General features: G+C 38.3%; 1 protein-coding gene across 2 annotated transcripts in view; it reads left to right on the forward strand.

Annotated features, from left to right (window-relative positions):
• Positions 1-1,418: 1,418 nt before the first annotated feature.
• The window catches only part of PGAP1 (post-GPI attachment to proteins inositol deacylase 1), a 79,560-nt gene continuing 67,354 nt past the window's right edge, over positions 1,419-13,624 (forward strand). For both annotated transcript variants that reach the window (XR_009213833.1, XM_032755082.2), the window contains exons 1-3: positions 1,419-1,710; positions 8,025-8,178; positions 11,595-11,770. Coding sequence is in view for 1 of the 2 variants with exons in the window: in XM_032755082.2 (XP_032610973.2) it covers positions 1,564-1,710; positions 8,025-8,178; positions 11,595-11,770 (477 nt within the window). In the remaining variant the exon portion in view is untranslated. The remainder of the gene's footprint in view (positions 1,711-8,024; positions 8,179-11,594; positions 11,771-13,624) is intronic.

Genomic DNA, 13,624 nt, shown 5'->3' on the forward strand with positions numbered 1-13,624 from the left:
AGACTGCTTCTGCATTTTCCCATTTCTGTCTTTCTCCGTCAATACTCCACATTCCGTAGCTAGCTGTGTTTGTTTAGACTTGCAACTGTTTCTGTGCAGGGGAAAGAATATCTTGATTTTCAGGATCACTCCACCTCTCCTTCATAGTTGCGTAATCTGAATATCAGAGTGTTGTACAAGATAAACTATAAGCTTCCTTTTGGTTTTAAAATTCTTTTATTTTATGTATTGTAACCAAACTTCCTCTGCAAGGAAAATATACCAGAAAATCAGCCCAAGCTCAATGAAATTCATTTAGTGCCAAAGACCATTCTAAGAATCCTGTAGTTAGCTACACACACACACACACACACACACACACACACACACACACACCATCTACGGTTGAGTCAGCTTTAAAGAGTGATGTCTTTTTCCTAACATTCTAGTGTTTTGAAGCTGCTACACATGATTGATTTAGAGCTACTTTTTAAAAAATTCCTCCTTTGTACAAAACAAAACCGAAATTCTTCAAAAAGAATTAAATCATTTGCGAGTTTGAATGGAAGCTGGACGAAATTGCCTCCTCCGCTTAACGTAGAACCCATTCCCCAAGAGGTGGAGGTTCTGGAGAGCAAGGCGAGTCAGCGTCAAACTGATTACGCAGATACCTGTTGGGGACGTCAGTGCTAATAGATATTTTGGTAATATTTTTTAAGAACTAACGATGCTTTTCGTGATTCAGGCTTTCATCTGATACCAAGAGCAGAATCTCGTCGGCTTGCGGGTATTTTTGTTGTTGTTGTTTGTTTTTTTTATGAGCCGGCGCTTTTACCTACTGGGCCCAAGTGGGCGGTGGAAGAGGGAAAATAAAGCCATTTGTTCCCTCTTCAAGCTAACTGCTCCAGAGAGCTGTGAGTGTGCTCTATTACCGTTGGGAAAAGCGAAATTGCGGAGGCCTGAGTCGTTTCAAAATTGAACGGGAAGGGTTTTTAAACTGCCGCAGGGAGAAGCGTTTGCGAGGTGACAGCTGATGACCCCTGGGCTTTTAAGTCCTCCTCCCCTCTCTCGGTCCGCTCTCGGTCCTTAATCGCCTCTGGGCTCTATTCCCCTCCCCAGATTCACCCATCTGACACCCGCCTCCTGCCCAATCCCCCGGCTCGTCTCCAGGGCTCCCGCGCTCCGCCCATCCCCCTCTGGATGCCTCCTCTCTCTCTCTTCTTTCCCTCCCGCCAGCCACTCCTCGCGCCTTTCCCTCCCCACTTCCCTTCTTTCCCCTCACCCTCCAGCCCAGCCCACCCTGCTTTCTCCCTCTTCCTCTTTCCCCTCAGATCCGCGGTCCCGCCGCAACACCTACTCCTCCCTCGGCTCTGGGAGTCGCCAGGCCAGAGGCGCCGCGGACCTGGTGCGCGCAGGCGCACTGCGCGGCTGGCTAGCGGGCAGGCCGGGCATCAGCGCAGGCGCGCGCGGCTGGGGCTCGGCTCCGGGGCTGGCGGTCGGACAGCCTCTGGCACGCTCAGTCCGGACTTGGGGCCCCGCGGCGGAGACGGAGGTAGAGGGGGCGGCGGCGGGGGCGGCGGCACCATGTTTCTTCACTCAGTCAATCTCTGGAACCTGGCGTTTTATGTCTTCATGGTCTTCCTGGCAACCCTGGGGCTGTGGGATGTCTTCTTCGACTTCGAGGAGAATAAGTGCAGTATGAGCTACATGTTTGAGTACCCGGAGTATCAGGTAAGGTTCTGCCCTCTCCTCAGCCGGGCGCTCCAAGACTCTGGCTCCTGGTGCCTTTTTCCTTCTGTGGGTTCGTCCTGCCTTGGCTGTCTGCGCCTCTCGGGCCCCCTGTCCCGTCCTCGCCTCTGTTTTCTCCGCCCGGGGAGACTCTGCATCCCCTTTCTGCCCCCCTCACCTACCCTTTGTGTCCTTTCTTCACAGTGGGGTGTTTGTTCGACGATTTCCTGAGAGCATCCTCGTGGTCGTCCTCGTAGTTACTCCGCTGTCCTTCCGCCTCCTCCCCAGCCCCAAATCCTGGGCACAAGCTCTTCTGACTGGACGGGCCCACCCCCCCTCATGCCCAGAGAGGCAGCCTCAACCCTTCTCCCTAAACCGAAGCTTCATCCCTCTCGCATTCTTGCCTTAACCCCTGCCCCAGGACCTTCCTTTGCTTCCCACGCGCCTAAATTCCCCTCGCGCCCAGTGATTTGCCCGTCAGATTTCGCATTTCTAGAAAGGGACCGAGCGTCTGCAGAGTGTATATTGGCTAGATAGTTCCCAAGGCTGTTTTTAGAGACTCCAGGGTTTTGCCTGTGGGTAAACTGGCGAGTCATTGAATTGGAAACTAGATTCCCTCTTGGAAAGATGTTGCAGATCCTCTTATTTTGCAGGTTAAGGGGCCGTACGTGTGTGGGCTTGCCTGTGTGTGTGCATACCTGTGTTTATGCATGTCTCTCAGCAGCCGAGCCTCTTAATAGTTGCATACAAAATCTATTTCATGGTGCTATTTTTGTTTTCTCGCTGGGTTCGGAGTTTAAGAGAGACCCGACCCTTCTCTCTCCACCCCTACCGCTTCCATGCCATTTTCAATGTTTTCAATCAACGGCTTCGTTAGTTCGGCATAGTAGGATCTAGAATTTCATTCATGACTAGCTGTAAAAAGAGGCGCAGACAAATTACACAACTGTCCTAAGAGATTTTTTCCGAATGATTCTTTTATTTCTAAGTGCATCTCTTAATTATGGACTACCTATTATAATAATAATTCCCTACCATAAAATGTATATGCACTATAACATATATTGATAAAATACATTTTTAGTATACTCTTAAAATCACAGCAGTTTTTTTTTTTAGGGTGAAGGATGCAAGTCCTGATTGCTTCTTTGTACAAGTCATTATGGAGGAAGCCTGTTACTTGATTACGCTGCTATTATTTTGATCTTAAGACTACTTAAGGTTTAAATTGCTGAAGAGCATTCTTTCCCATGGGAAAAATTCTAGTAAATTTAGATTTCATTTGTGTTTAGATCCTTACCTTGGTTTTTCATTTATGATGATAAGAGAGTGGAAACATTTGGTAGGGATGCTATTGAAGGAGAAGATTTTGACATGTTACTGTCTTCTCTGTTCATTTCTAAGCAAATCTTTTTAGTTTAGTATTTTAAAAAACTGAAAATAGAGCTATTATAATTCTCTCCTTATTTTTGGTTTAATAATTAGGAGACTTCCAATAGATTGAAGTAGGTCACTTTGGTTTTGTACCGCATTGAAGAGTTTGGTTAAAATCATTTTGCAACAGTACAGTACTAATTCCCATTTATTTTTAGATTTCCTACAATTATTGAAGCTATTTTAATATTCATAGAAGTAGAAATTGTTCTCCTTAGCGTTGGGAACAAAGCATATGGATCTCACAGACGCATTTCCTGCCTCATAAATTGACTGGAAAGACAGAAAATTAGTGTAGCTAATGATAAAGAGCTCTTTGGGTTTTTATTGTTGTTGAGTAGTCTAGGTTTAGTTATTTTGGTTTGAGTTGCTTTTTGGGATTTTACACTTCTATTAATAATTTGCTAATACAGTAATAATCACAGTGGCAGAAGTTTTTGATTTTTAGCAGGTTTTTATGATGTAAAAAGCTGTGTTAATTCATGATAGTATTTATATTGTATTCTTAGTCTTTTTGTTTTGCATACCAGGTCATGTTATTTTACAAATACAATTAAAACCAGCCTATAGAAATGAGTCATTTTGAACATAGTGAGATTTCTGGATAAATGAGGCCATTCTGTTGAGAACCAAATGGCTTTCATGAATAAAAATGTTTTAAAGATATTTTACATATTGCTTACTTTTAATTATATTTTATAGTCAGCTCTCTAATTGTTCACAGGTTGATACCCAGATGTGAGATGTCCTAGTCATCGGGTTTTCTTCTCTCTTTTGATGACTTTCTTCTCTCTTTTGATGCCTTTCTTCTTTTTTACTGCTCATTTGCATCTTCTTTAGTTAGCCAGCAGAAATAGAAAGGTAGTTGAAACATATTCAGTTTTATTCTCCATTTTTTTAAAAGGTGGGGCATAAATTTGAAACTCTTTGCAAAAATGAAGTTTTGAATTTAAAATTGTTTGATTATCTCTATTCATCTTGTACCTCTGGTTTTCCCAGATTCGCTTATTCAGAGTTAATTGAACGTCTCACGAACCCATATCTCAAGCCTAGTAGGCAAAATATACTTTATCCTTTAAAGCTTCTTGCCCTGTTATGACAGCAAGGCAAAACTTTTATTTGGTAGCAAATGGTTTTAGGCAAATTGCAGAATTTTAGAAGAGTTGTTTCTCTCATACAGTGATTTGTTTGGCTATCTTCGTGTGTGTAACCTAACGGTTGCTCTCTGAAAGGAAATGTTGGGGTGCGTCTATAGTCCCAGGTACTCAGGAGGCTGAGGCTGGAGAATTGCTTGAACCCGGGAGGCGGAGGTTGCAGTGAGTCAAGATTGCGCCATTGCACTCCAGGCAGGGTGACAGTGTGACTCTGTCTCAAAAAAAAAAAAAAGAAAATATGAATCATATATTTTGTTATTAAGTGTGTTATTTATTTAGAAAGTCATTTATTGAATGACTAGTCTTTGCCAGGTGTATCTAGCTACTTGGTGTAGGTGAAAGGGAATTAGAACTAAATTATACCTTGTGTCTTTATGTCTTGATAAATACAATGGGGGAAATGGGCATATAATGTATAGTTACAATATAATGTACTGAGTTTTATAATTTCACAATAAGAGAGTATGTACAGAGCTTTTCATATAAGGGAGAGCACCTAAGTTTGTCTTGGGTGTTCAAAGGCTTTAGAGAAGATGCAAAGTGAATTGGGACGTGGAGACAGTATGAAGTACTGAAAGAACATTGCAGGCATAAATAGTATATGTGAAGGTGGTAATGAACCGGGACACATTGCATGAACAGTATTTATAATATATTATCATTTATGTTAAAACTAAAAAATAATCGATAAACATATTTGCTTGTATATATGTAAAATATTTCTAGAAGCACACACAAACTGGTAACAGGTTGCCTTCTAGGGTCAACTGGATGGCTGAAGGACCATGGGTAGGAGAGATCCTTTTCAATGTATATCCTTTCGAATCTTGAATTCAAAAACATATTAAAAATACATTTTAAAGCATGTCACATGTAAGTTATAAGAAGGTAGGTAAGGGCGGGATGAGGTGGCTCACACCTGTAATCCTAGCACTTTGGGAGGCCAAGGCGGGCAGATCACTTGAGCCCAGGAGTTGAAGACCAGCCTGGATAACATGGCGAAACCCTGTCTCTGCTAAAAAAAAAAATTCAAAAAATTAGCCAAGCGTGATGGCATATGCTGCCTGTAGTCCCAGCTACTCAGGAGGCTGAGGTGGGAGGATCACTTGAGCCCGGGAAGTCGAAGCTACAGTGAGCTGAGATTGTGCCACTGCACTGCAGCCTGAGCAACAAGAGTAGGACCCTGTCTCAAAAAAAAAAAAAAAAAAAAAAAAAAGTAGGTAAGAATAATTAGAGCCAGATTTTAAAGGATGTCTCTCTCTTAAGCCTTTGTTGTGTGTGTGTGTGTGTGTGTGTGTATGTGTGTGTGTGTGTGTGTTACCAGTATGAACTATGGATTATAGAAGGGAGACGAAGGCAAGGATAGAGACAAGTCTGAAAAATTCAGGTGTCCTTAAGGCCTTTTTTTTTTTTTAATGGAGCCCCTGTAACTATTCTTATGGGGGGTGGTGAGCAAAGGGATGACTGAGACCTCTTTGTGAGAACTTAAAAACTATGTGAACTTAAAAACTATGTGTATTCATCTAGATCAAAATCTTTTTTCTTTTTGGTTAGTTATGGAAATCAAATTTTGTTTTTCAGTTTAAGTTTACAATTAAATAATATCATAAATAGATATTTTAGTTTCTTAAATCAGCATTTTTCTATTACTTGGGAGTTTATTAGAATTTTTACCTTTTGAGTTTATGTAGAGATGAGAAGAACCTGAACTAAGGCAGAGTCAAGGAAGGAGGACAGCAGAGGCAGGACTGTGGAGATAATATTTAAATATAAAGGTAATTGATCTTAATATGGTAGAGGGGTTGCTCATTTAAAATAAACTATATAGAATAAAACATTTATGTTGGAGTCCTCCTCCTGTAAGTATTTTCCTTTTATATCCCTTGACCGTCTTCTGTTTTCTTATCAGCATCCTTTGTCTATGCCTACACTTTTTCTGTCAATGTGGTCAATTACCTCTCCTGGGTCTTTGCTGTTCCCTTTCAACTTGAACTCTGTCTGGAAATGGAGTTTTGCCATTTGCTTACAACTCCCACCATTCTTGCCTCCTCTCTTATTTTTTTGTTCTACCTTCTTTGTCCATCTCCATACTTTTTAAAAAAACTCTGTATACATTCATATTTTAAAAAATATTCTTTCTCACTATAAAATTGCTTTCATAATAGTATTTTATGAAATATATAAAATATGTTTTTTGCTTGCTTTTCTGTCTCAAGAAAATTAAATATTTCTTTTTAGATATATTTGATAGTTTCCCGTTCTTCTGAGTTAATTTTCGAGTAGTCCAAACTGTTTAGCTACTGTACTAAAAGAATAATGGTGTACTAAATTGGGAGGAAATAAGAAACTATTTATTTGTTCTCTTATGTTTTCTTTTTGTTTAATTTGTACCTAAAGAAGTAAACTATCATGTCATTTTCATTTTTGATTGTATTCTGTGCACAATCAGTATTGGGACTAATTTGAATTGAAGTACATATACCAAATATAAAATGAATAATGGGGTTAGTATTTCTGTATTTTGAGTATTTGGGGAGATAACTGAGATTGCTAGTATCTTAATAAGCTTACAGTCTCTGCAGATGTTTCTGTGGTGTTATTGGCATAGATTGTTTACAAAGGGATATTTAGGAAGGTGCACAAATGATCAGAATTTTGTTTTTTGTTTTTTGTTTTTTTTAGAACAACGAGGATTTTCAGTAGTCATTATCAACATTTACAGGTTTTGAAATTCACTCCATAGTTAAATTCTTTTATCAAGCACATGCCACATGTACAGCACTGCTAGATATATGTATACCTAAATAAGTAGACATGACTGTCCAATGTAATTGGTTTCATTCTTAATGGTTTCACTCCTTTAAAATAAAAAAAGAAAAGGAGCAAAAGAGTGTATGTATACTTTACTACCACTTTTATAGATGTCTACCTTTGAGGATGACATTAAGAGATAATTTATACTAAGCTGAAAGAAAATGTAGGTGAACTACTGACTCAGTAGTTAGGTGAGCTGCTCTATTATTGGTATACAATAATATGAAGTGCAGGGTAGTTTAAAGTTTGCCAGCAAATCATGCACCTGGTCCATGAAAACTGAAATAGATACTAATTCACTGGAATGTTTACGGTAAGAAGAGTGTACATGTCTTGACCAAGACATGGCTATAAGGTTAAGATTAATTTGTTACACATATTGTAGGCCAAAGCATATTAAGTTGAGAAATCAGAAAGCTGCATTATAAAACAACTTACTTTCCTTTGAAGATATAACAACTGAAATAGATAGTTGGGTCTGAGTAAAAGGAGAGACATTACAAAATAGTTAAAAATGGAAAAAAAGAATTGATTTGTTGATGGAAAACCTTTATCATTTCTAAGTATAATTGATACTTATCCAATTATGTTAACATGTAACTTGTTGACATATACCAGTGCTTTCTGCCATTGTCAATGGCTATTTTGAGTAATTTGTATTGGTTAGAAATTCAGGTAGTCTTCTTTTATGTTTTCCTAAAGACTGAATGGTTCAAAATATACTCAATTCAAGACTGGTTCTCTATATGAATAAACTACAAGTAGAACTTGTTTTGTGTTTGAAGTGTGGTTTTAATATCAGTAATATTTTTATATTGCACTATTTCAAATTTGCGTAATTCAGAATTGCATATGGTGAGGCTGAATTGTATTAGTAAAACTGATTAAAGTGAAACTACATTTTTCTTAATGTAGAAAATAGAACTTCCAAAGAAACTGGCAAAACGCTATCCCGCATATGAGTTGTATCTTTATGGAGAGGGATCCTATGCTGAAGAACACAAAATTCTCCCTTTGACGGGTATTCCAGTTCTCTTTCTCCCTGGTAATGCTGGAAGTTATAAGCAAGGTAAGTCTTACTGAAAGTAAATTTTGAAAGCTATAAAATTCAACTCAAGAATTTGAATCATATCCATACTCAGTGAATCAAATAGAGTAAATGAAATGCATGCTGTGTGTGAAGTACTATGTTGGGTTTACAGAGAGACCAAAATATGATATTTTCTCTGAGAGAAAATAACGTGAGAAATACTTAGAAAAATTGAAGACCACTTTGCAAAGAGAGGGATACAAAGAATAAGATGGAGTGAGCTGGGATAAGTAGATGATAAAGGGGAACCCCTTGGGGAATCAGCAGAGGAAACATATTTATGTTGGAAATGGAGGGTAAAAAGAACAGAACCTTAAGCATTGATTAGGGAAGTAAATTAGTGACTAATGTTATGCAGAACAAGAGAGATTAGCAAGCAGAACAAGAGAGATTAGTTTTCTTCTTTTGGAGTTATTTAAGTTAGAGAGATTTGGAAGTACTGGGGGGAACATAGAAAGGTGAGGATAGGGAAGTTACGTGTACAGATTCCAAATTGATGTTGGCTTGGAGATACAGCAGTTATTTCTGGCATAACAGCCAAATAACCTGGAATTAATTTCGTTTTAAACTAAAACCTGCTTTCTTGTTATTTATTGGACTAGAATTGTTGTTTAATGAGACTAGAATTGTTTCAACATGTGCAGTCATTTATGTGTTTATTCATCTAGCACGTGTCTACAGGTATCTACCATGAACCAGGCCGTATTCCAGGTATTAGGGATCCAGAGCATATCAAGACAAAGTCCTCTCATCAAATTTATATGTTTGTCAGGAAGACAGCAATCAAACAAATATGTCAGTAATGTTAAAAGCTAGAAACAAAAACAGACTCAGGAGGTAGAAGATAAAAGGGTCAGGAAGTGGCTAGTTTAGATGAGGTCAGGAAAGGCCATTGTGAGAAGATGACATTTGAGGAGAGGCTTGACTGAGGGAAGGTCCTGTGGCAGGAACGTGTTTTGTGCATTGGAGGGTACTGTGACTAGAGAAATTAGAAAGAGATAAGAAGGAAAGGTAGCCACGGGCCATGTCATATAAGCTGTGGAAAAGACTTTGAATGAGAAACTGTTGGAGAGCTTTGGGTAAGAAAAATATAACCTGATTTTTAAAGTTAATCTTTGTATTTGAAATATTACATACAGAGAAACACATAGAACATAGATATTTGGTTACAAATTATTATAAAGTGAACACCCGTGAAACCAAAACCCTAGTCAAGAAGTAGATTACCGGTAACCTGGAAACCCATTATGTGCCCCTTCATGATTAAAACTTTGTTCCCTTCTCTCTTTCTTGACATAATCACAGTCCTAATGTTAAGAGTAATTTCCTTAACTTTCTTTGTAGCTTTAATGCAATCTATGTATTTGAGGCTGTTTTTAAATTTTGTAATATGAATATAGTCATTCAGTATGTATTATTTTGTGTCTGGCTTCTTTCACTCAGCATTATCTTTAACATTCATCCAAGTTGTTGTGTGAGCTGTGATTCATTCATTTTCCTTACTCTATATTATTCTGTTGTATGACTATACCATGGTTTGTCCATTCTGTCTTTGGACAGAATAAATGTTTACATTTATTGGCAATTACAAATAATGAATATTATTCCATATGTTTCCTGGAGCCATATAAACCTGTGCTTCTGTAAGCTAGATACCCAAGAGTGTAATTCCATGTTACAGGTTATGTGTATCTTTTTAATCTTTACTGATTGTGCTAATTTATATTCCTAAAAGCAGTATATTTTACCTTCCTTTGCTCCACATCCTTTACAACACCAGAATTGTCAGATATTAAATTTTTAAGCAATTGGTAGGTGTGATTTACTTTTTAAAAAAGGTTGCTCTGGCTTCACTATGAAGAGAATTTCCTTTGAAGGGCAAGAATGGAAGCAGGAAAGATACTAAAACATCATAAGTCATCAGAGAACTATAAATAAAAAATGAGATAGCACTTCATACCTCCTAGGATAGTTATAATAAAAAAGATGGATAACAACAAGTGTTGGTGAAGATGTGGAGAAATTGGAACCCTCATACATTGTTGGTAGAAATGTAAAATGTGCAGCCACTTTGGAAAACTGTTTGGGAGTTCCTCAGAATATTGAACATAGAGCTCTCATGTGGCCCAAAAATTCCACTCCTAGGTATCTACCCAAGAAAAATAAACAGATACCCACACAAAAACTTGTATATAAATGTTCATGGCAGCATATAATAACCAAAAGGTGGAAGTAATTTAAATGACCATCAGCTGATGAATAGATGAATCAAATGTGACATATTCATATAATGGAATATTATTCAATAAAAAAGAGGAATGAAGTACTGATACATGTCACAACATGGATGAACCTTGAAAACATCGTGCTATGTGAAAGAAGCCAGTTCCAAAAGGCCACGTATTATATGAGATGTCCAAAATAGGCAAACCCATAGAGACAGAAAGTAGATCAGTGCTTGCTAGGCCTAGGAGTTGGAAGGAGTGAAGAAATGGGGAGTGACTGCCAGTAGGCACAGAGTTTTGTTTTTGAAATGATTAAAAAATATCTAATGTTAGATTTCAGAGATGGTTGTACAATATATACCAGAGATGGTGAATATACTGAAAACCATTGAATTTTACAGTTTTATATAGTGAGTTGTATAATATGTGGATTATAATGTATCTATAGTATATGTTTTTACAAAATGAAATGGCAAACAGGTATTTTGTTTGCCAAACCATATGCTACAATTGTTATGCCACTTAATATAAATTTATATTTTTTAAAAAGATTTGCAAAACAACAACAAGAACAAAAAGAGTGGAAGCAGGGAGACCAGTAAAGAACCTGTTAGAGTAGTTCAGGTAAGAGATAATAGTGTTTGAATTAGGACAATAGTGGTGGGAATGGTGAGAAATTTCAACTGGGGATAGATTTGGAAGTTACATTATGGAGGCGCTTACTGATGGATTGGATGTCCTGTGTAGGAGAAAAAGACAAATCAAGCGTGAGTATCTAAACCAAGTGATGAATGAATATTTATTGTAGGAACTTTGTCATTCTTAAAAACCTCATTAAGTGTGGCAAAATTTATATGTCTTATTCTTCAAAGAATCCTGCCCTTTTAGCTGTTGTTGCTCCTACCAAAGGAAAAGAAGGTAGAGAGTGAGTGATCTGTTTGCTTTTTATTTATTTAATTTTAAAAATATTTAGGACACACTTACTGCATTCAAGGCATACAGTTGCTAGATTTGTTTGTTCTAAATTGGTACTATTAATGAATTTCATCCTGAAATAGGTGGTTTATATTCGTGATGCAGGATAAGGTTATTTACTAAGAAATTCTGAGGAAAGAATGGATGAAACCTGTAAATATTGTTTAATGTGCACTTCACTCTTTTCCTCTGCAGTTCGTTCTATTGGCTCCATTGCACTTAGAAAAGCAGAGGACATTGACTTCAAGTACCACTTTGACTTCTTTAGTGTGAACTTCAATGAAGAACTGGTGGCTTTGTATGGTGGAAGTCTTCAGAAGCAGACCAAGTTTGTACATGAATGTATTAAAACAATTCTCAAACTCTATAAGGTGAGAGATAAGTATGCAAATCAATAGTGGTGCAACCTATCAGCACCTTTTTAAAAAAGGGATTCAGTATACTTTAAATCATGTATTTGTTTATATGGAAGTTGAAGCAGAGAAGGCACAAAGATTTTTTTGTGAGAGTCTGTTGTCTTGGCCTCTGTAATGGTTTTGAAGTTTAAATTTATAAGAAACATTTCTTATGGTGAATTCAGGAAGAAAAACTTTTTAAAACTTTACATATAAATTAGGAGTGCAATGCATTACCTAAAAACCATTGGTATAGATTTCTACCTCTAGCTATGACTAAGTAACTGGTACTAGGGTAGACCACCTGCATATGTAAACAACTGTAAAACTGGTCAAGATATCTGAAGCGCCTGTTTTGAGATGTTGGACAACAGAGCAGCAAAGGACTGTGATCCCTGGAAGAAGTAAGCTCCATGATTGCTCTGGATTTCTGCCCAGAAGCATTTTCCAGACCATGGGGCAAGTAGGGGGAGATCAAGCAGGGCACATTGATATCACTTAGCTAAAGAAAGCAGAGAATTGGAATTGGGGGCTGCTGAAGCAGCTAAATGTGACACGGTATGAGAAAGAAGAGAGTGAGGCAAAGAAAGGGGCTCTAAAAATGTGCATTTTTCAATCTTTGAATGCCATGCTGCACAGGGAAAGTAGCTATAAAACAGTGGCATGCTAAGGAGGAAGTGGTGAAGTGTGTTCAAGACATAGTGGTGGTTTAAATCAAGGTGGTGGCAGTTGAAGTGATGAGAAATTGTCAGATCAGTGTAAATCTTAAAGGTTGAGGCAGTACAATTTGCTGGCAGATCAGATATGGAAGGGCGAAGTGAGAGGAAAAGAGGAGTTAAGGATGACCCCAAGTTTTTTGGCTAAACAACTGGAAAGATTGAACTGCCATTAACTGAGGTAGGGAAGAATATAGGAGGAACAGATATGGAGGAGATTAAGAGTTTAGTTTTAGACAGATTCAGTTTGAGATGCACATTAGGCATTCCATGTATGCTACTGTGCAGGTGGAGTTCAAGACTAGAGTTCAAGAGAAGGAGTACAGTCTCGAGATAAGTACTGAGAGGTTGACAGTGTGTAGATATACTTAAAGCCACTAGACTGGAAGAGATCACTGATGGTTTCAACAAATATATGAAAGAGAAGTGATCTAAGGGCTGAGGCCTGAGTCACTTCAGTTTTAAGAAATGAGGAGAGATGAGAAGGAACCAGAAACAGAAACTAAAAAAGAGGAGCCAGTGAGGCAAAGGGAGAACCAGGAGAGTTTGTGTCAAAGAAACTAACTTAAATATTTCAAAGAAGGAAGAAGTGATCAACTGTGTCAAATGTTACTGACAGGTCAAATAAGATGAGGATTAAGAATTGACCATTGTACCCTAGGCAACATAGTGAGATCCTGTGTCTACAAAAAAAGAAAATATGTTAGCTGGAAGTGGTGGTGCACACTTGTAGTCCCAGCTACTTGGGAGGCTGAGGTAGGAGGATCTACTTGGAGCCTAGGAGATTGGGGCTGCAGTGAGCCATGAATCGTGCCACTGCGCTCCAGCCTGGGTGACAGAGTGCGACCCTGTCTCAGAAAAAAAAAAAAAAAAAGAATTAAGAATTGACTATTGGATTCCTTGGTGATTTAGCAAGCGCAGTTTTGGTGGCATGTTGGGGTGAAAGTCTGATTGAAATGGATTTAAGAGTGTATGGAAGTTGAGAAATTGGAGATAGCAATAGCAAGTACTGTGTATACAACTTGTTTTTTTGTTTTGTTTTTTGAGACAGGGTCTCACTCTGTCACCAGGCTGGAGTACAGTGGCACAATCTCGGCTCACTGCATCCTCCGCC

Source organism: Hylobates moloch, unplaced genomic scaffold (assembly GCF_009828535.3).
Source record: "Hylobates moloch isolate HMO894 unplaced genomic scaffold, HMol_V3 SCAFFOLD_1, whole genome shotgun sequence".
NCBI classification, from domain to species: domain Eukaryota; kingdom Metazoa; phylum Chordata; class Mammalia; order Primates; family Hylobatidae; genus Hylobates; species Hylobates moloch.